This window comes from Lynx canadensis, chromosome B4 (assembly GCF_007474595.2).
Source record: "Lynx canadensis isolate LIC74 chromosome B4, mLynCan4.pri.v2, whole genome shotgun sequence".
NCBI classification, from domain to species: Eukaryota; Metazoa; Chordata; class Mammalia; order Carnivora; family Felidae; genus Lynx; species Lynx canadensis.
Genome location: NC_044309.1, coordinates 54845283 through 54868619, shown reverse-complemented (window position 1 = coordinate 54868619; position 23337 = coordinate 54845283). Strand labels below are relative to the sequence as shown.

The 23337-nt window shown below is 36.6% G+C and overlaps 1 protein-coding gene across 6 annotated transcripts in view; it reads left to right on the top strand.

Annotated features, from left to right (window-relative positions):
• ABCC9 (ATP binding cassette subfamily C member 9) overlaps positions 1-23337 on the top strand; it is a 138779-nt gene that overhangs the window by 103459 nt on the left and 11983 nt on the right. For all 6 annotated transcript variants that reach the window (XM_030321920.2, XM_030321921.1, XM_030321917.1 and 3 more), the window contains 7 exons: positions 2940-3032; positions 7639-7741; positions 16747-16848; positions 17429-17549; positions 18863-18993; positions 19716-19794; positions 21680-21788. In XM_030321920.2, the coding sequence (XP_030177780.1) occupies positions 2940-3032; positions 7639-7741; positions 16747-16848; positions 17429-17549; positions 18863-18993; positions 19716-19794; positions 21680-21788 (738 nt within the window). The remainder of the gene's footprint in view (positions 1-2939; positions 3033-7638; positions 7742-16746; positions 16849-17428; positions 17550-18862; positions 18994-19715; positions 19795-21679; positions 21789-23337) is intronic.

Here is a 23337-nt window from a genome sequence, read left to right as displayed (position 1 = left end):
CAGTTTAGTTTTGAAGTCTTGCTATAAATAGTAAATTTTATATCATTGCAATAATCACTTTATTTCAACAAACACTTATCAAGCATTTTTGTGTTGAAAAATAATTGTGTAAGCCATGTGGCAGATGAAGAGATCCACCTGACAAGAACCTGTTCTTGAGAAACTTAGAATCTGGAGAAAATGAAGCATATATATATATATATATATATATATATATATATAGTAATCCTTGTATGTGGATTAAGTGCTGGAATAAGAAGGTAGATATTGAGTTTATTCAGTAAAATGAAAATATTTAATAAGACTTGAGTGCAAGGATGATGATGAAAATTTGGGGAAGGTAACAAGAAAGCCAAGATTATAGTTGGCTCTCAATATATCATATAACATTTTTTAATTTAAAAAATATAGTTATTTCTCCCTAGAGGTTATGAGTTAGGGTTCTTCAAATGTTATAGATCTGTATTAAGTATTTTTTCATTACCAGCCTCATCCTATTTTCCTGTAGCAAATTTAGACCGAAAGGGAGAAGTTAGTCATCAGTTCACTCTTTCATTTCTTACAGTACTATTGCGGATTCTGCTTCCTAGAGGGGCAAAAAGTTTAGTTACTGCATTTCTGCTGACTATTTCCAAATCTGTCCTTATCTTCTCACTATTAAATTAAATATTACAGTCATGTCTTACTTCAGTCACATATTCATTTGGCCTTATTATTGCCCCTTCACAATACAAATTGAGTGCAAAGGCCAGGCAAATATTCCTAGTCATTTATAAATTGGAATTGTGAATTCTGTTTATTTTAAGAAGGAATAATCTGTTATTAGCATTGGTAGTAAGTGACCAAAATATAGAGGAGATGATCACTTTTAAAGAATTAACACTAATAATGGATTATGAACCATTCTTATTTGAAATTCTTTGAAAGTGAGTAAATATGGCCACATGACATTCAATTTCACAGACAAAAAAAAAATCCCTTCTAGATGTTGAGGCTCCACCGGACTCACTCATGTTGAAAAGCTCAAGCAGCTTAACAGACTGCTTTCTAAACACCACAAGGAATTAAAGTGGGAGACAGGAAATGTCATGGAATTTAGAATATCTGAAATCAAAGATCTAATGTGTGGTTAGCTCTGTAAGGAAGTGTTTCTTACAAGAATACAAGGTCAAGTTATATCGTCACCTGTTTGGTTTCACAAAATGTAGTCCTATAAACAAAGATTTCTCCTTCCTAATTTTTTCCCTTCACAACAAACCTCAAATGTAGTGGCCACCTGTTGTTGTGTCAAATTTACAAATAGCCACTTAGTTTTATGTTTAAAAAGTAGCAAACGACTCACATTCCTTCATATTCATTTTCCTCCTTCCCTCTTTCTTTTTCTTCCCTCCTCTGCATTTTCTAAAGTGAATAAATCCATTGTAGAAACTCGAAATAAATTTGCATTTGTTTGGAACGATACAGGCTGCCCAGTATGGCCCAAGTTAATTGTTGAAGATTAAAGTAACAGTATAATTCAGTTGACTCCGGAAGGTGAGAGTTGATGCCACAACTCTAAATCCTCAATCCCCCAAACCTAAAAACAAACAAAAAAAAAGTAGAAAAAAAGACTGAAAGAAAAAAGAAGGATGTTTTGAAACATATAGTATAACTCTTAGCCTATTTTCGAGAAATGCTAGCTTACATGGTTTAAGGAAATGTTTTCATGAGTAGTGTGCATCTTTATGAAAGGGATGATCAGGCGTTTGTCTACCAAACATACATTGGATATTATATAGGTCCTTGGAGAACCTATGAATAAAAGTTCCATGAAGGCAGAGATTCAAACTCATTGTGGCCAAAGGCAAACTCATTGTCTTTTTCCTCAAATTGCTTTGTTCCGTGTCCCTCACCCTGACAAATAACACTGTCATCTGTCAAGTCTGCTAAGCCATATTTGACTCTTTTCTTTTACTCACCCTGCTACAACTCGCTGATTGTTATAGTTTAGAAGCCTACTTCTGGAAGACTATCTCACAATTCTCCCCCTATTTTAAACCCCACTAGTATCACAGTAATTCAGAACTTTTAAAAATCTCTGAGATAGACTCTCCAAACTCACTTTTCTCTTTCATCCATTATAGCCTCTCAAGTTATGTTGCTTAAGCACAGCCTGATGATTTCTAGTCTTCAGTGACTTTGTCCAGTCCACCCAAGATCTTCTACTGTCTAGTCCCACCTCTCCTTTATACAAACTTTCTCCTCCTTAGCACTCACAAAGGACTCTGGACCCCAGCCAGACTGAACTTGCTAGGTTCTTTAGTCTCCTGTGTTTGCTCTTGTTCCCATTAGCTGAAATGTACTTCTTCTTGACTGGTTGAAACCCTCCTCAAAGCTTGATGAGATTTGGCCTAAATTCTACCTCCTCAAAAAAAAATATTACCCATCTTCTAGGTATGAAATAATCATCCATTCCTCTGTGTCCCCACAGCACTTTTAGTTGTTTTATCAAGCAAATGTTTGTTTGTTTGTTTGTTTGTTTTTTGAGAGAGAGAGAGAGAACACATGGATGTGCAGGCAAGGAAGGGCAAAAGAAGAGGGAGAGAGAGAATCTTAAGCAGGCTCCGTGCCCAGCATGGAACTCAATGCTGGTCTCCATCTCACAACCCTGAGATCGACCAAAGCCTAAATCAAGAGTCGGATGCTTAACCGACTAAGCCACCCAGGTGCCCCACAAGTAGTTTTTTTTTTTAACAACACATATATTTGGCCTAGACAAAAAATTCATTATGTACCCATATTTCTCTTCTTCTTTAGATTATAAGCTGTTAAAGTTTTTGTTAACTGGGTTCTAGAAGAAATAAGTTGCAACGACAAATAAAAACCTACCTGAGGATGAATACAGTAGTCTCTGAGCATGAATGCATAAGAAGTTAATTTTGCACTTCTCTCTGCTCTAGGGACCTCCAGGAACTTGATGACAGTACCCAGCTCCCTCTGCTTTGCCACTTCTCAGAAACAGCTGAAGGACTCACCACCATTCGGGCATTTAGGCGAGTAAACATGTTTTCATTTTGTGGATTAAGCCATTACATCATCAACAAATATTTATCTACAAATAACTGATAACTGCTACCATTTTTTGGATGCCCACTGTGTGCATGGCAATGTTTTAAACTACAAGAATGAAAAATATGGCAATAAATATTCAGAGTTAATTACCTAAAATTTTAACAAAAATAAAGAAAGAATGAAACACCATATTGAGAAGACACTAGCTGTATAATGTAGACCATGCTTTGCAAACCCGAGCCTCGGTTTACTCATCTGTGAAATGGAGAAATCAACTGTGCTTCTTAGGCCCTTGGGCTAATTGAAAAATGCATGTAAAGTATTAACCACAGTGATTAGTGAAGAAGCACCCAATAAACAAGTTAAAATGAATGTATTATTGATAATAATAAAAGAAATATTAAATCAAGGTTATTTCAGGATTTAATCCATTTTCTTCAATGTTGGTAAATAGTGATAATCCAAGCTTTTGATCAAGAGTGTTTGCTTAACACTTAAAAAATTATCTGCCCTATTTACCCTGTTTAAGTAAACTCACTAAAGAAGGTGGTACCACTGAATATTTCATTTAATCTTGGAAATTGACATATTAAAGTATTATGTCTTCTCGCAACCCTAAATGCAAATATGTAATTATTTCAATTAGAGATTTTTCTAACCTAAGACATATTTATATTATTTTACATATATAAACTTGAATTAAAACGAATATAGAGGGGCACCTGGGTGGCTCAGTTGGTTAAGTGTCTGACTTTGGCTCAGGTTGTGATCTCATGGTTCGTGAGTTTGAGTCCCGCATCAGGCTCTGTGCTGATGGTGTGGAACCTACTTGGGATTCTCTACCTCTCTCTCTGCCCCTCCCTTCGCTCACACAGACACACAGACACACACACACACACACACACACTCTCTCTCTCTCTCTTTCTCTCTCTCTGTCTTTCTCAAAATAAATAAACTTAAAAAAAGTAGAATATAGAGATATAGAGATATAACCATCCACAACGTGTATCACAGAATTTCTACATAAAATCTACATAGACTTCATCATGAAACATTCACATTTTCTGCAGTGGTGTGTTTTCCCATCAGAGTGCCTCTTATTGGAGATGGCAAAATTATTTATTGACATTGTAGCCGGCAATGACCACTGGTACTCATAAGTGCATCATATTAAAGATTACATTTTTCACCAAATAAGTCCTTTCAAGTTAATTTATTTGAGTATTGAATATATGCTAGGTACTGCTCTTGATGTGGATATTTAATGATGAAAAAGACATGGCCTTCCACTTCCATCCCAGATAAAAACCACAAAGAAAACAAGATAGCATGGCAAGTGAGGGGCAAGAAGTTACTGGATTCAGTCAAGCTGGTCAATGGGACAACAGAATACTGATGGGTTCAACATATAATAGCGCCTGCTCTGTTTTCTCTCTGAACAAGTTGAGGTTATTTTCTAAGAGAGAGAGGACTAGAATCAGGTAAATTGTCATGAAGGAAATGACAGTTCAAAATGAGAGAAACTTGACCAAGAGTCAAGGTTTAGGCTTTCCATTTACGTTTGTCACTAGACACAAGGACAGAATTTAGCATGACTATTCCTAATTTTACATGAGGAGAAGTCTAGGTAGTTGTAAAAAGAACCAAATATCACGTGTTAAACCTTCACGCTTGAATTATGATTGAAAGAAACAAAAGACAACTTTTGGGTAGAAGTATCTGCATCATAATCATCCAGATTTACATCTTCCAGGGTTCCTTTCTAAAGTAAATATTAAATACCACAAGTATCAGCATTTTTAAGCCAAAGGGAGTTTCAAAATGTGGGGCTAGTCCTGCTGCCATGAATAAAATTCTAGAGTCTTTACATTTGGTGCTTGTGGTCAAGAATCAAACGTGTTCTTTTCCCTCCATTTCTTCCTTCCTTTCAGGCTCCCTGGATCCCCAGAGTCTCCAGCTCTTTTGGAAAGTTATTATTTACTGATTAGGCTGCTTTTCCTCCCCTGCATTCAGGGATCATGGTGTACTCACACACAGCAGTGTACTCCCTCAAGTAGTTTACCACGAAAGCATCACAGTTAAATTAGACTGAGATTTCAGGGACCTTTCCTTTTTTTTTTTTTTTTTTTGTCCAACAGAATAAAGGTCTAAGAATGTTCAGAAGATGAGCTGGATGTGGATGAAAAGATACAGACTGAGTGTGTCAAAGTTTCCATTAGGAAAACAGAAGGTTTCTTGCCAAATAGAAACACACAGAAAGAATGTTCACTGCATTTCCACCCCTCCCCTCTCGCTGCTGCTTCAGACCATTGCCAATTCCATTTACAAACTCTTTAAGAGTGTATCTGAAACAATATCCCAAAACTAAATGAGGAGTAAGAAGAGTCCCAGACAAAGCACTTTGTCAGAATAAAGTGTTTGATGTTTATCTCAAATGTAGCCCAGTGGCTTTGGTCCAATGGGCCCCACCTCCAATCTCTCCACTACCACTGTCCTCTACGGAGAGAACCCTGTCTTGAGCCCCAGAACATGAGTTTTCTCATTTCTGCTCCTTTGCTCATGTTGTTCCTACTGCTTCCAGTGCTTTGTCCTCCCTTGTTCACCTGAAGAATTCAGCTCATCCTTTAAAACTTCACTCGGACCATCCCCACAGTGCTCTTTGAAACTTTGCTTAATCCTCCTTCTCCCCCCCGTTCCTCACCTCATTCCCTGCCATCCCGACCCTTTGGTCAATACAAATCACCCCCTTCCTTAATGTTCAAGTAGCATTTTGTGCACGGAGTCATTATGACTAGATTCTGTGCTGTGCCATCCTTGCTTGTTAATACCATGTTTACCGCCTTCACTAAAGAACGGGCTCCTCGAGGGAGAGGTTATGTCTCATTCATGTAGGTATTCTAATGTTTCATTTAGAGTTGGTGCTTCCTAAGTGCTTCTGAATGAGTGGATGAAAATCGACATAACACTGCAAACAGAAAGATTGGCTCTTACATGGATAGATCTCTTTACAATTCATATCCACTATCTCAGTAAATCCTATAATCCTGTGAGCCATTCTACCTTTTCATTATTCACTCTATTCATCTCTAAAAGGGTCATCACAGGACAAGGTAGCCATGTTTCTCTGACTGCTCAGTCCCCTTCAAATGTGTTGCTGTTCAGGGCAGGTCCCCCTGTACATGGCATTTAGATCAAGGCTGCAAACTCATAACTCAAAGTGAGGTAATTATTTGGCTCTGATTGCCAAATCCTTTGATTACTGTAGATCAGATGTTGCTGTTTGACTCAGTTATCTGATTTATCTGGTTTGGCATATTGGAATGATCAGATCAATTGGACAGATATCAAGTATCTGCTTTATATTGGCCTGTATAGATGGCTTCATGGGCCAAGGGAACACCCCATCCAGGACTTTTTCATTCTTTGATATAGTGATGGTTTAATATAAAGTTTTGCAAATTGATTTGCAGATTTGGGGAAACTTTGGGCAATCTGTTATCAAACAGGAATCATTGCTGGGCTGTCAAATGAAATTTGGCTATTCCTCATAAATGCAACATGTAGTCAAGCAGTCCATATAAGAACAGAGGGTGGATAGACCACATTTTGATATGGCATTTCCTCCAACCTTCAAACCAGTTATTTTGATTATATTATCCAGCTTTCCATTGTTTTGGTTATTCAGGGAAAAATAATTGAAAATGAAAAGAGACTATTTCTGTTATTTAGATTTATCACCATGTAGCATGAGTTCTGTGAGAGAGTAGCTCACATGTTGAAATGGATAAGATTTTTCTTAGAAGTTTCATTTATAACATGGATTACACAGAATTTGGTCTGATGGCATTGGTTGCCAAGAATGAACTTAATTTGGTCAGGAATCAATATCTAAACTGTATATGTCATAAAACCCTGTAGGTACCATAGACTAAGAGTTCCTTCCATGCAATGACCATCCTTACAAATATTTTAGAATCTTGAGCGTAAGATACCACATCTAGCAAGAACATTTGCCACCTCCAAGGACCCCCATCCTCCACCTCTTGCCACCCAGTTTCCTTCTTTGGTTCCCAGAAACACTGGGCAGCAGTAGATATTTAAAAGTATATATTTTCCTGTTACACGTGCATAGTTTCCTGTCTTTCCTGGTCCTCATCCAGCACCTCCCACCCAACTCTGTGTCATTGGGAAAAGTAAAATATGCAATAAAAAGTAGGCATACTGCATTTCTGTACAACTTACTCTGGTTTTTGTAAGGCCCTTGCAACATAGGCCATGCCTTGTCTTTGTGGCTACAAAATTATGTGGAAATTTATGAAATGATCTTTAATAGGAATTTGTCATCCAAAAGCTTCTTTTTCATAGCGGAGGTCTGAGAAAGGAGGAAACACCGAACCACACCCTCTCCAGCAAGCATACAGCAAAGCAGTAGCAGCTGGCCTTTATTTTGAAGTCGGAGTCCATTTACTAGTCATTCCATCCCATCAGTTTGTCACTGTCGAGTAAATAGTGTAGTAGTAAGTGTGACTGTTTCTTATTATTTCTCCTGTTGTGTGGCTAGCATGATAATAATTTTGTTTTCTACAGGCACGAAACCAGATTTAAGCAACGTATGCTGGAACTGACGGACACAAACAACATTGCCTACTTATTTCTCTCAGCAGCCAACAGATGGCTAGAGGTCAGAACGGTACGTTCATTTCATGATTTCGAAATGGAAACCAAACAAAAAAAGGGGGCTGATGCAAAGAGGGAGACAGTTGTAAAAATTAGTCTTGCACTGAGATTCAGCACTAACTTCACTTTTCCAGACATTAAAATAGCTCAGGTTTGTTTATGTTACAGATGAAATTTGTCATAATGTTTTAGCTAATGGCAAGACAAATAGCCCAAAAAGCAAAAATTCATTTTGTGTTCTTTAGTCTCTAGATTACATAAGTTAATGGAATGGCAAATGTTTGTATAACTTCGTTTTTTTTTTTTCAAAAAAGCAAATTTGACAAGTGAACAGATGTACTCATTTTCCTTCATTGAGCAGGACAAGCCTAGAAGAGATGGTGACTTTCTATGTTTTAAGCCAGTGGAGGATCACGTTAGCACAAAACATAAAAAACTGCAATTAATCATCTGTTGCCTTCTTCTTTCCTTTATGAAGTAGGAGAACAGGCACATGCTTTGGCATCATGCAGACTTGAATCTAGCAAGTTAATTAATTTATTTGAGTCCTGTTTCCCATCTGTAAAATAGAAACAAGAACATGGGGGTGTTGCGATGAAAAATAATAATATAAGTCCTCTAGTTCACTGATTAGCAAATGCACTCGACAAATGACTTTTGAATGAATGGATGAATAAATAAATGAGTGGAAACAGCACCTACCCTGGTAAGTGGTTCATAAGCCAACCGGCTGGAGTATGAACCAGGAGACGAATGAGATACAAATTCCAGAAAGGAAGGAAATGTAGTTTGCAGACTAGTCTGCATAATCAGCACTATAAATAAGCTATTTTTGTGGTAATGATGAGTTGTCTGTAAACTTTTTAAAAAATAATTACCTGTCCATTTGTCAAAAGGAAAAGTAAGTTTATCTGTACTATTGTAAGGACATCGAGTCTACTAATTAAACATCCCTACTGTATGCAGGCTTTCAAAACTCAACAGACCAGAGAGGGCAGATAGTGAAAGGAATTTGATGAGGTTAAAATGAAGGAGGCTAGGTTATAATCTTGAGTTGTTGATAGACGGATACAAATTGATATAGATTCTTAGAGCCCCCTGTGAGCTTTAGTTGTCATGATTTTCCACTGGTTTAGAGATTGTTTTCCACTGTATTAGTAATAATATAGAAATTATTCAGTGACATAAGACAATTATATTTTACAAATTTTAGATTGGTTGTTGTTAAGAAATTCCTTCCAGGTAGCTCTGGGGCAGGACAAAATGTCTCCTGAATTACCTATATATAGATAGCATGAAAGCAGATGAAGTATTGCTTAGGATTTATAACCAGACTAAGACCTTATTTCTAGATCCTATCCAGACCCTAAGTCCTCGTTTTAAGCTTCTATTTGTTTGTTTAAATTTGTTTTCTCTAAGGAAGAAAAAAACCCAATCATATCTGAATAACAGAATTAATCGTGAAATAGCTTAATGAAAAAATGTCCCCAAACCACAAGGGAAAATATCAGTAGTTACCTTTGTTATCTGATTTTTCTTAACTTGGAGATCAAGCATGTTTTTTAAGGGGCAAGTGTGTTTGCTTTGGACTTGAGGTGAATGTGTGACCAGACTCCTGTTTCTGCTCTTTCGCACTTCCTACTGTCAGGTTAATGGACAAGTGTTTAACAAGAATCTTCAAGCAAACCGTATGTTCTACTCTCATAGCCAGAAGACAAGATATTAGAGCCTTCAGACTGCCAAAAAAGGGGAAGTCAGGAAAAATTAGAGAGGAAGAGTGGCCAGATTCAGAATGGCTTAGTTCAGTTTGACTCATGGCCCGTTACTTTAACCCCCAAGTGAAAAGGCAGCAGACCAACCTGAATGTAAAAGAATTCTAGTTCCAACTGTAGAAACTGAAAGAAAATACTGGTATTTGAAACAGGAAGGGCAGACTTTGCTATCTATTTTGTTCCTTTATAATACATTTGTTAGTATGTCTTGTCTTTGTTTTCTGTGTATTTTAATCCTTCCAACATTTGCTGTCTAATCTCATTACCAGAGCTCTCCCTTAAAAACCAATACAAAAATAAATCAGGAATCTTTGGCTTCTATTTCTTATGGATAAAAGTAAATTTTGTAAGGAACTTGTTGATTCATTGCAAACTTCCAGGCATATCTGCAGACAGAAATCAAGTTCCACAGTCTTTTGTATATGATTTGTCTCTTTTGCCTAATTGTGTGTGTCAATAAGTTTATATAGGTGTATATAGGTTTATATAGGTGTGCACGCGCACACACACACACACACACACCCCTCTAGACAGCCCTCAGTGATCCAACTTAAAACTAGTCAGATTCACTCTCTTTCTGTTTTTTTTTTTTTTCTGAGTACATTGAGAGTGTTCGTTAGAACCAGGCTGTTATTTAGAGTATGTAAATATCAGAATATTTATTTGAATATAAATGCTGTAATCCAAAAACATGTGCTACAGTAGGAGTATTGAATAAATTAACTAGATAACTCCTATTAGGAAATAACCTTTCTCCTAATTGTATACATATAAAGAACTCATTACTACTGTCCTCCTGTGGACATGTCCACATCACCGGAGACACAATTTCAACTTGAAATAAATGGACCTTTTGTCAGAAACATGAATGTTGAGATATAGGACCTTGGAGACTAGGGTGTGAACTGTTCTCTGACTCCGACAGCTGTGGACATAGTCTTGTAAGTCATTTAAAAAATAAGTAATGAAAACTTCTATTTGCTGCAGTGAATCTGCATTGATCTTACTTAACCCACAGTATTGACATAACTCCTCCTTTCTCTATTCTTTGCCATATTACTCAGCAAATTAGGAAAAATATTTGCTTATAGCAAATATTCTTGGAGTTCTCAGAGCAGAAACACAACTAAAGTGGTACAAGGAAGGTTGGGGCATTGGGCATGAATCAGAAGAAGCAAGTGTTTGCTCTCCTGTGTGAGGGGAGATCCTGATGCAGATCTAGGGATTTCACCAACTCTAATTCACTCATCACCTTAATGAAGAGAAAGGGGAGAAAATTTATTGTGGTTTTCTGTGGCTATTTTTTGCCTCCCTTTCTCTTCATTCTCAATTTGAGCTTTCAAAAGCAATGTCACTGGATTCCCTGGACAGAAAATCTCAAGAAGAAAGGAAGGGAAACCAGAGAAAAACACCTTTTGTGGGATTCGGGAAGATCCATGAGCCCCATCCAATTTTTGTTCATTCTCTAATTTATTTTAAATATATGGCTCTCATTTCTTTCCCTAATCAACTTAAGTGAGAGTTAAGACAATCACAAGTTATTCCCCTTCTCTGAGTGAACAGCTTTCCCTATGGAAGAGGTAGCCCTGACCACTGTATTCATTTCATACTCCTTCTGAATTAGCAAAAAAAGATAAAGGTCACCATACACTCACATCGAAAAAGGACAAGAGTCTAAAAGAGCAAACTAATTGGCTGGAGGAAAACTAGCAAGACCGTGACCACCCAGGTTGCTTTGGCAGAGAGGGGAGCATTTTTCCTGTGGGTGCCAAGTGGAGGGGGCCACAATCACGTGCAGAGTGTCACTACAGCCTAACCTTTGAATGCTGCTTACGTTCTCTGGTTCGACATGGCATTTTCTCTTCAGCCCTCTGCACTAAACACTTCCAGTTCTTTGGCACCAGTGTTTCCATTTGTGAAAATTGTGTAACTCTATCTAAAGGCTGTCTTTCCAAGGCTTTGTCTTGCTGTGTGGTGAAAGGATAAAAGAAAATTCACATTAGGAAGCCAAAAAAGAAAGTCTTTAGAATCAACAGACTGAAGTGAAAATAGTATTCAGGGTGAGCTTGCACGAGAGCCTGTTTTATGAAGCAACACAGAGCTTTTTTGTGTGTTCATAACTCCACAACAGACAGGTGTGCACTGATCTTATACTTTGGAGGCCCTGATATATTTCCCCAGATACTCAGTGGTGCCATAGACCAGTACTTCTGAGGGCTACAAAAGGAAAGAGATTGAATCTCTATTAACTATTTGCAAGTCTGCTTTATAGAATTATAGTTTTCACTATAGAAAAGATAGATAGATGCCATTGAATCACTGGAAATCCAAGAAGAGGCCTCTCTTTTAGCTTTGAAAATCAAAGGCTTCTCTTCTGGAGGGAAGTGTTGAATTCACAAACTCGATGGAAGTTATAATTTATCACTAGACAGATAAAAGGTCCTCTGGTGGGGACCTCTTTGAGAACTGGCAGTTCACATAAGCAGTAGCTTCTATTTCCTAAACTGAATTTGTCATTCCATTGTATCGTTTTGACCACAGGTGCTTTTATTCAGTGAATTGATTGATTAGTATGTGTAAGGACTTAGCAGTAGAATAAATGCTGCCTAGTGACCACTAAGTGCTAAGTATTTGATCTCCTGTGTGAGTTATTCAGACCAGCTGCTTCTCCTTTCTTAATTAATTGCCTTGAAGCCATTTTGTTGTTCACATATTTGCGAAGAAAGGAAAGAAGGTATAACTGTACAATCACTTTGTAATTCATTACATTGCTTAAGTTTAATGGTAAAGAAACAAAAAGTAGGGAGCTAGCATAAACTCTTACATTATCCACCAATTTCACACACCTATACTCTTGTCCTATTTGAAGGGAAGTTAATAGAATTTAGTATTTTTGCTATGAGTTCTCATGATAAACATTGTGCACAAAAGAGCTTCCTTTCTTATGCAGATCAAGGTAAAATTATGATCAAATGCCTCCAAAAAATTCCAAATTCATTACAAAAAAATTTCTTTGAGCAGTGGAAATAATCTAGGAGTGAACTGAAAATATCTAGTTTGGTCTAACCAGAAGACAACATGGATAGTACTTTCTAAAAAAAAAAAAAAAGATAAAGAATATTTTTATAATAAATAAAATAACTTTGATATAGCTTTGATATAGGTACAGACATCCTGGCTTTTAAGCCCTCATATCTATTCGAATTTAGTGGACTGTAGATTTTGAAAATGGGTTCATCCACTGAAAATGTGCTATAAATGTACTTTAAGAAGCTATGCCTTATCACTGAGATGTCAAAAACATTATCTCTTAAAACCAAAAAACCAAAAACATTATCTCTTATAAGTAAATTTTGGCATATTTTATTTACTGTGATAATAATTAAAATAATAGTGTCTAATTATCATAATGGAAACCTTACAAGCAGTTTTAAAAACATTAGCCATATGAAAGAGAGCCAGAAAATATATATTAACTCAAACTTATTGATCAGCCTTTTCCTTTCCCTCCTTCATCTGTTTTTACTTCTCATGCTGGCTTTATTGCCAGGGTAAACTATCTATTACCAGAATTACCATTTTAATGTAATAGAAAATAATTTAAATAATCATCTAATTGCATTTACTATTTAGTTCTATAACAAGTGAATCTAAGCCCCAATATAAAATATAACGATTCCATAGTCATTTTAATGGAAGGGGAGAGGGGTGAGAGAAAGAGAAAAAGAGTCAGAAGGAGACAGAGAGATTGAGTACATAATGTTTTGCATTTCCTTTATAATGTTTATATTAGGGCTACTGTCTAATTTCCATTGTTGAGACTCAGGGATTATTTTGTTGTTATATTTTTAAAAGAATGTATGCAATTTTGAAAAAGAAAAGCAAAGCTGGAGGCATCACAATTCTGGATAAAGCTGTAGTGATCAAGACAGTATGGTACTGGTATAAAAACAGACACACAGATCAATGGAACAGAATAGAAAACCCAGAAATGGACCCACAACTATATGGTCAACTCATCTTTGACAAAGCAAGAAAAAATATCCAATGGAAAAAGTCTCTTCCACAAAGGTATTGGAAAAACTGGACAGCAACATGCAGAAGAATGAAACTGGACCACTTTCTTACATCACACACAAGAATATATTCAAAATGGATGAAACACATAAATATAAGACAGGAAACTATCAAAATCCTTGAGGAGAACAGAGGCAGCAACCTCTTTGACATCAGCCATAGCAACTTCTTACTAGATATGTCTGGGATGCAAGGGAAACAAAAGCAAACATGAATATTGGGACCTCATTAAGATAAAAGGCTTCTGCACAGCAGAAAGATAAAGGGTTAGTATCCAAAATCTATAAAGAACTTATCGAACTCAACACCTAAAAACCAAATAATCCAGTTAAGGCATGGGCAGAAGACATGAATAGACACTTTTCCAAAGAAGACATCCAGATGGCTAAAGACACATGAAAAGATGCTCAGTTTCATTCATCATCAGGGAAATACAAATCAAAACCACAACGAGATACCATCTCATACCTTCAGAATGGCTAAAATTAGCAACACAAGAAACAACAGATGTTGGCGAAGATGTGGAGAAAAGGGAGCCCCCTTACACTGCTGGTGGCAATACAAACTGGTGCAACCATCCTGGGAAACAATATGGAGGTTCCTCAAAAAGTTAAAAATAGAACCACCCTATGATCCAGCAATTATACTACTAGATATTTACCTAAAAGATACAAAAATACTGATTCGAAGGGACAAATGCATCCAGATGTTTTTAGCAGCATTATCAACAAGAGCCAAACTATGGAAAAAGCCCAAATTTCCATTAACTGATGAATGGATAAAGAAGTTGTAGTAGACATATATAATGGAATATTATTCAGCCATAAAAAAGAATGAAATCTTGCCATTTGCAACAACATGGATGAAGCTAGAGTGTATCATGCTAACTGAATTAAGTGAATCAGAGAAAGACACATACCATATATGATTTCACACATATCTGTACAGACTGTAAACTATAAAGAACAAACAGGATGGCTGGAAAGAAGGTGGGGGGGGATGGGTTAAATGGGTGATGGGTATTAAGGAGGACACTTGTAATGAGCACTGGGTGTTGTATGTAAGTGATGAATGACTAAATTCTATTCTCGAAACTAATATTATACTATATGTTAACTAAATGGAATTTAAGTAAAGACTTGAAAATAAATGAATGAATGTATGAATAAATCAATAGATAGATGAATGAATGAGGCTCTTCTTCCCAATAAGGCCAGCTGGGAGAAAGTAGAGAATATAAATTAATAAAAATGTGCCTTGTTTCAAAGCCTTAATGTGTACATTACCCACAGAAATTTCTCAGAAGCTGAATGGTGTATTTATTTATATCAAACTGAGAAGGAGGACCTTGCTCAAAGTATCCCCTGATACTAACTTGCTTTCTGGTACTTATCACAGAAACTTTGTATAAGTCCTTTTTAAAAAGATAATATAGAAATTACAAATTTACAGCATAACTTCAAAAGTACTAACTTTAGACAGAGGGCTGGAAGGAAAAATTCACATTGCTGTAAATATTTTAGAAGTATTTTGGGAGCATGTTGGCATTTGTAAGATGTAAGAGTGGCCCAGACTGGTTAGATTATGCATCCATGTAGTTGTTGCTTCAAATAAAGGGAAAATGAAGAAGAACTGTCTAATTGGGATGTGACAAGTTGTTAACACATGGTCCCATTGGAAGAAGCAATCCAAGGAGCATTTACTACCTCTTTGGAATTTACTGCCTCAAGAGAGTAACTCTGCATGATTTCTTTCTTTATTCTTTATAAAGATCATGGGAATCATTATGGAATTAAATTTTAGTGCCTCTTTTAACCTTTGATGTTTTATGATGCACATAAACTTTTAAGCTTGCTTCAAACGTTTGAAAATCATCCAGAGGAAAAAAGACATCCTGATACATGGAGGTGGTGAAATCTAACGGGCATTTAATCTTTTTTAGTCCTTTCAAAGTCTTTGAATTAGGTATCATTTCTATTTTCCAAAGAAACTGAGTTTCAAAGGGGTTTAAATTATTTGTCTGGTAATTGGCAAAGTCAGGGTCTGAGCCCAGATCTCTGATTTCAAGGCTGGGATTACTGATTGCTCCTCAAGAACTAGGTCTTTGGAGCTGTTTTAAAAAGAGTTCGGAAAGCTCACATGGGAGATGATTTGAGTAACTTCACTTGTTACTCCAGTATGTTAAGCAGTCCATTACTGTCATTAAAGTCTTTTTTTTTTTTTACTGTCATTAATGTCTTAGCATCTAGTTATTTGTTTTTTTTGTTTTTTTTTTTGAGGGATCAGAGACATATCTAGACTTGAAAGGTCACAAGTGAGATGAGACTTAAAATAACTGTAGAAGTGCTCATGCCCGAAATGCTACCTGCTTCTGGAACATGTGACTCATCAGCATGAAAAGTTTGAAAGATTTCTTTTACAAATGATAAGACATAACAATGACTAAGACTGCTGGGAAATGGGAAGGAACAAGGTGTTTGAAAATGGATGGTTGTGCCCTGTTTCTTATTTGAGATAAAGACTGGTCTCAGTGAACTTTTAAAAATTTCACAAAAGAGTTTACCATTGAGTCATAGCTCATCCAGATGCTCTAAGACAGGCCCACACTTCCCATTTAAGAACAAATATAAACCCTTATCCTTATTTACATGGAATCTGGAGACTTAATGTCCCAAACTCTAAGCCTAGATATTTGACAAACAGTTTAGACAAGAATCTAAAGTTAACCAGATGCAAATTTCTGCCAAGCCCTTACTATATAGCACAAGGGAGCTAGATCACAACTCTGACATAAGCACACATGAAATTGAAGGTAGTAAATCAAGTTTCGAAATAATTACTTGTCCGGCAACACAATGCTATAGCAAGGGTGGGGGAGGAGAAAAAGAAACCCTACATCTGATCCTGGTGGTGCCACCAACTGCAGCTTAATTTCTGGCAAGTTATTTAACTTGTATGAATCCATTTCTGCACAGATGCAATGAGAGTGCTGAATTACTCCCACACCAGCCCTAATATTGTGAGTTGTCATTCATCCGCATCTTAGGTAACCTTCCCCTGAAATTTATGTGTACTGTCTTAGTACCCACCTCTCTAAATTGATTGGTACCTTTTGTATGAGAACTCGACGAAAATCTTTTAGCATTTTTTTTTACTTGCTCCTTTTTAGGATTATTTGGGAGCTTGCATTGTCCTCACTGCTTCCATTGCATCCATCAGCGGGTCTTCCAATTCTGGATTGGTGGGCTTGGGTCTTCTGTATGCACTTACGGTAGGTATGGATGAAAATGTCTCTTTTCATGTGGTGTTGGAGGTGCTTTCTATAGTCATCGTCAGTTCTTATTCATGGATTTAGAGGAGCAGTTTGAAATTCATAATGAAATGACATCTTGCAAATAATGGTAGGATGGGGCACAAGCTCAGCATTTTAGGACAGTGTGGATTCAGTTCTTATACTGTGAGTCAGTTTTTAGAAACTGCTCAAACTCTATGGTGAGAGCACTCCCGAGGTGTGAAATCCTTGTCCTAAGTCATTGACAACCCGTTCTGAGAAACTAAAATGAATATGAATATAAGTGAGAGAAGTACAAACAGGTAATACAACTTGTGCAGGGAAGCAGGGGACAGTTTACACAACACTGACATTTGAGGACACTTGAAGAAGAGTGGACGCTTTCTTTGCCTGCTTTATCCCATGATACCCTCCCTGGTCTCTGATATCTTGCAGCACTTATAAGTCATAGCACATGATGTACACTAACTGTCCAAGTCATCCTATCCTAAAATATCCAGTGATTACAAAGATTGCTACTTTATTTTAAACGTGTTAACTTTTTTGTCACCTGACACAGATAACCAATTATTTGAATTGGGTTGTGAGGAACTTGGCTGACCTGGAGGTCCAAATGGGGGCAGTGAAGAAAGTGAACAGTTTCTTAACTATGGAGTCTGAGAACTATGAAGGCACCATGGGTATTGTTCTGAATATTATTTTGTTTCACTTAAGTGTTTATTTTATATAAATGATAGTTGTGTGTCAGACACTGTCTTTTTTGCTTTTGTTTTCCACTTTAATATCCAGAGAATCCCTTCTCATCTTGACTTTGCTTTATAAGGTATACCTGAAATAATATGACTACGTAGGCCTGAAAAGTTTTGGATACAACCAGAATCCAAATAGATATTATCTAGTAATATTTAAAGAGAATTATAAAAAGTATTTGGACTTTATTACATTAGTTACCAGCCTAAACTATGAACTATTGTGTTTTCTTTCTCAAGATCAATTTAACTTAGATGTCAAGAAACTTGGATCTTAAAACTACTCACTGAGATTCTCAGCTTTGCTAGAATAAAATTGGCAGGAAATTCAATACTGAAGACGGAATGATCTTTCTTAATTTCATGCTTAAAATGCATTCTTCTGCCTAAATACTTCAATAGCTATCCAGATCTTCAAGGACAGAACCCAGATAAGTTAAGCTAAGATCACTAGACTCCTCATTAGTCGATCCTTACCCACCTACCCTAGTCTCATCTCTCATCATCTATCTACACACCTTTTACTCTGGCCATACCAACATACTATGGTTTCTTTCTATGGTTTTCTTTTTATCTTTTTTTCTCTTTATATATATTTGAAACAAATTTCACCACCCCTTATCCTTGTAAGACTCATCTCAGCCACCATCTCCTCTGGAAACCCTCCCGGAACTCTCAGGTTACCACCATCTGTGCTCCCAGAGCACCTTGGGTTGGCCTCCATCACTGACTCTCCTTGCAGTGTTGCAGACACCAACTTACTTGTATGCTTCCCCCAGGACACAGTGAGCACCATGAGGTGTGTCTTTCATCTCCATATTTCCAACACATTGCACAATACCTCTCACATTTTAAGTACTCAGATGTTTCATGACTGACTGACTGAACAAAGGAATGAATAACTATCTTAAAGAGAATCAAGTTATGGAATGCAGAAAAGACATGAGATAGTTCATGCTCCAAAACAAACACAAAATAACTATTTTGAAAGTTCTTAATCAATAGGCCTTTACTCTGAATGTAATTTTAATTTTAAAAAGACATAGCATTTGGTTCAGTATTACTTTAAATTTACCAAAAAAGTATATGTTTGTATGTATAAATGTATATCAGTATGCGTATGTTTCTTTCTGTCACTCTCTCCTTCCTTTTCTCTCTCTCTCTCTCTGTCCCTTTCTCCCTCCCTCCATTCCACTCTCTCTTCCTCTCTCTCTGACTTCCCCTACTCCACCCTCACCCCCCAGACCCTTCTCAAGTTCCAGAACATTGGCCACAGGAAGGGGAGATCAAGATTCATGATCTGTGTGTCAGATACGAAAATAATCTGAAACCTGTTCTTAAACACGTCAAGGCTTACATCAAACCTGGGCAAAAGGTATGGAATTCATTGCCATTTGTTTCATACAAAACCTTTGATGGAGCCATTTTATCACTACCTAAGCTCTTCAGACATCCAGCCAAGTACATTCTCACTGGGCTCATGTAACACTCCTGGTACTTTACAGATCAAATTATCTACATAAAAGAGAGGGGAGATAGGATCAGGATAAAATACATGTTCTCTAAGTTATATTGCCATTCATTAGTCTCCCACGAAGATCAGGGAAATCAACAATACATGTGTTTTTCCAAATTTTTGGCTTCTGGCTCAAAGCCATATTGGACATCCCCTTGAGAAATTTTGCATTTGTACTAGCTCTAGTCCCAAAATGGTTTGTTTTAGTTACTTTAAAAAGAGAAAATGTGCAGAAAAAAATTGAATCAGTCTTGTTTGTTATAATATCATCACTTCTAAGATAAAGTTGAATACTTACTTATTAGACCAACAATACACTAAACACAAAAATTAAGCCATAAAGGAAAAACAACACAACCACATACACATCAAAAGAGCTAGAATGAAGTCATTGAAGATTGGTGAGGATTCTATGTTTTCATCTTAATGATAATACATAAAGGAGCCCTAAGAAAAGAATAATGATTTATTATAACTATTTAAATAGAAATGCAGTTTCACCATGGTATCTTGTCTAAATTAAAACTACTTTTGCCCGTTTTCTGTGTCCTCTTCTCTTTGGGTGACATTTGCTTTTTTAGGTGGGCATATGTGGCCGAACTGGCAGTGGGAAATCATCATTATCTCTGGCTTTCTTCAGAATGGTTGACATATTTGATGGTAAGTTACTAACTCAGTTTTTTTTTCATGACTATGTGGTGATTTTCCTTAAAAAAATGCAACATCAACTTACCTAATCCTGCAGAAATAACAAACGAATATTTATAAGGACTTTGTGTCCTGCAACCCATGGCTTGAGGTAGGTGTCCCAGATAAACACTCTAGAAGTAAAGAATGAACATAGAATTGCTAATAAAATTATTAGCCTTGAACTCAACTCTAGAGACTGTTGTTGAAGAATTCTAATAAACTGGTAAAACGAAAACAGTACCATCCATTTTGAACAGCAGTAGATTCAGGTGGCATTTTAAGAGAAAGGAATAGGGGAAACTAAAAATATATCCATTCCCATCAAAGGAAAAAAATGCAAGGAGATAAGTAATCTACATTATTAATTTTGCTGCATGACTCTTACTATCATCTTAGTAACATGGTTTAATGATGTTGAACATTTTGTGAGGCAGCAAAGCTGCAAACTGCCAAGCACATGTTGAAAACATACAAAAATATTTATGCATCCACAAAATTACTAATATGATACGTGAAAATAATTTAATCTTTGCTTTAGAAAAAATATGTCACATTATTTAGTCTATCAAGTGGCCTATAAATAGCCCAGCACATAAGCAATCTTGAATAAAAGGGGATCCAGCAATGTGCTTGATCATGAGCTCAAGGAAGTGCTTCCTATTATTATCTGAAATGATTATGCTGACAATTATAGTACTTCACATTTTTATTATACTTGACAGTTTATATTACTTAATGTAATCTACACAACAGCTTTGTGAGATAAAGAGGTCAGTTTATGAACAGCGCAGATGAACAGGAATTGAAGTCTCTTCAGGGTTTAGACTCAGAAGCAGAGTAGGCATCAGCCACTGGGTTAGCAGCCTGCCCTTCCATGGTGAGTAATAATACACAGGTACTTTGAGGACTTTCAGTGGTTTTGCATTGTAAGTCAATGACATAATCCAAAGACAATTGATTGACACTTTTCATTCAAAAAACAAAAACAAAAAACCTGTGGCTGTAACTGTACATATTAGATTAGCCTTTTCCTTCCTCACGAATCCAGAAACATGATTTTAGGCTCCATGTGAACTATCAATGACTGATTCTCTTATTTAGCATTAAGCTATTAAGATTTTAATAGATAATGTGGTACTCCCGAAAGAAGTTTAAGTTGATCACTTTGCTTCTTCTTGAATCTAACTCTAGCTGGAAAAGGGACTCCCACCTGCCATTTTTCACCTGGCCACTCATTTCATAGGGCAATACTGTCTTTACACAAAGTGATATGATAAAATAGCTTATCAATTTGAGGAAAAAAACATCAAGATTGCACAAGTCTCTGATAAGTCTAAACACAGTATGGAGAAATTCATTAAAATTTGATTTGTATGTCATAGAATTTCCTTTCTTATTTGCAAAGCAATGTTCTGTTCAATCAATACAAGAGTAAATAATTTAGATAAAAATCACTGTCTTCAAGGAGTTATTATTGTGGTTAGGAGAAAAAGACAATTAAAACAGATAGGTAAATGTATATAGAATATCTTGTGAAGGAAAATAAACAAGGAAGGAGGGTAAAGGAATATCGGAAGAAAGAAGACCCATTAAGGAGAAAAAGTACTTTTGGTTTGTATGAACCACAGAAATTGAATAGAAACTGAGAATCTCCTTAAGGGAAAATACATAGGATAAAGTATCACCAAAATGTATATTTTTCTTAGAGATGCATAATGATGTTTTTAATACTTAAATGGAAAGCTTTATCTTCTGAGTTTCAACCCTGAACCCGGCAAGTACTTTCCGTTTGTAAACAATATTGTTTTTCTTTTGATTTTACTACGTGCTTATAATTTTTGTTTCTCTTTAACAGGAAAGATTGTCATTGATGGGATAGACATTTCAAAACTACCACTGCACACACTACGTTCTAGACTTTCAATCATTTTGCAGGATCCAATACTATTCAGTGGTTCTATTAGGTAGGTGATGTATTCAACAGAAATCTGTATGCTTCAGGATTTACCTTTTGGCTCATGGGAGGGTTTTACTCAGAACTATTTTTCAGGTAGGTGTGAATAATGTTATCAGGATGATAAGATCAGAGAGGTACCTGGCTGGCTCAGTGGATAGAGCAAGCCACTTGATCTCAGGGCTGTGAATTCAAGCCCCACATTGGGTGTGACCCTACTTAAAATACATTACACATGTATTATAAAATACAAAATAATTAAAAATTTTTACTTTTTAATTAAAAATAAAAAAGCAATTAAACAAACAAAATAAGGATGATAAGATCAAATATTCTGACCAACAGTTTGGATTGGGAAACCCTAGAGTTGCTGAATTAACCTATAGAAGCCAGTCCCTTATATATTTCTAGGAGCTCTGCTCTTTAAGTTTGACTCCACAAAAGCTACTTTTTCTTCTGTACTTGGAGCAGCGATTGTTGACAGACATTTCTAAGGTGTTCTGCCTTTACAGATATCCTGCCTATTGCTTATGCGTCTGGCCTGGGCTCAGCAGATATTAAGTTCATTGAATCCCTTGGCTCCCCTATCCCTCACAATTACTCTTTCAGCCAAAATTGCTTTTAAGAAGCCGCTACAATCTTCTCGATACCTGGTTTATGGTTTCCCACAGTAAAAAAAGAAAACGAAAGAAAGAAAGAATGGCAGTATCTAGGTATCTACTATCTTCTAAGTGCTTTGAATATATTGTCTCATTAAATCTTCAAAGCATTGCTCTAGTATACATATTATTATCCTTATTTTACATACGAAAATTTTAAACCTCAGAGAAGCTCTAATTTGTCCATGTTTATACACTTAGTAAGTGTTATAACTCCAATTCCAAATAATGTTCGTCTGACTCCAAAGCCCACCATGGCATTATCTGCCGGGTCATGTCTCTCATTCCATACATCCTTTGTTCTCTCTGGCTCCCCTCCTCTACCTTAATTACAAAGAAGTATTTGCCACTTCTTTTTGTCTTGAAGAGAAAATGTATGTAAGGTTGCTCAATATTCAGCTGTAAAATCATTTTAATTAAAAGTTGTGTAGGGGTACCTTGGTGGCTCAGTGGGTTAAGAGTCCAACTTTGGCTCAGGTCATGATCTCATGGTTTGTGAGTTAGAACTCCACGTTGGGCTCTGTGCTGACAGCTCAGAGCCTGGAGCCTGCTTCAGATTCTGTGTCTCCCTCTCTCTCTGCCCCTCCCCCACTCACGCTCTCTCAAAAAAAAGAATTTTAAGAAAATAAATAAAAGTTGTGTGGGGCGCCTGGGTGGCGCAGTCGGTTAAGCGTCCGACTTCAGCCAGGTCACGATCTCGCGGTCCGTGAGTTCGAGCCCCGCGTCAGGCTCTGGGCTGATGGCTCGGAGCCTGGAGCCTGTTTCCGATTCTGTGTCTCCTTCTCTCTCTCTGCCCCTCCCCCGTTCATGCTCTGTCTCTCTCTGTCCCAAAAATAAATAAACGTTGAAAAAATTAAAAAAAAAAAAAAAGTTGTGGATGTATCAAGTTATTTAGTGATA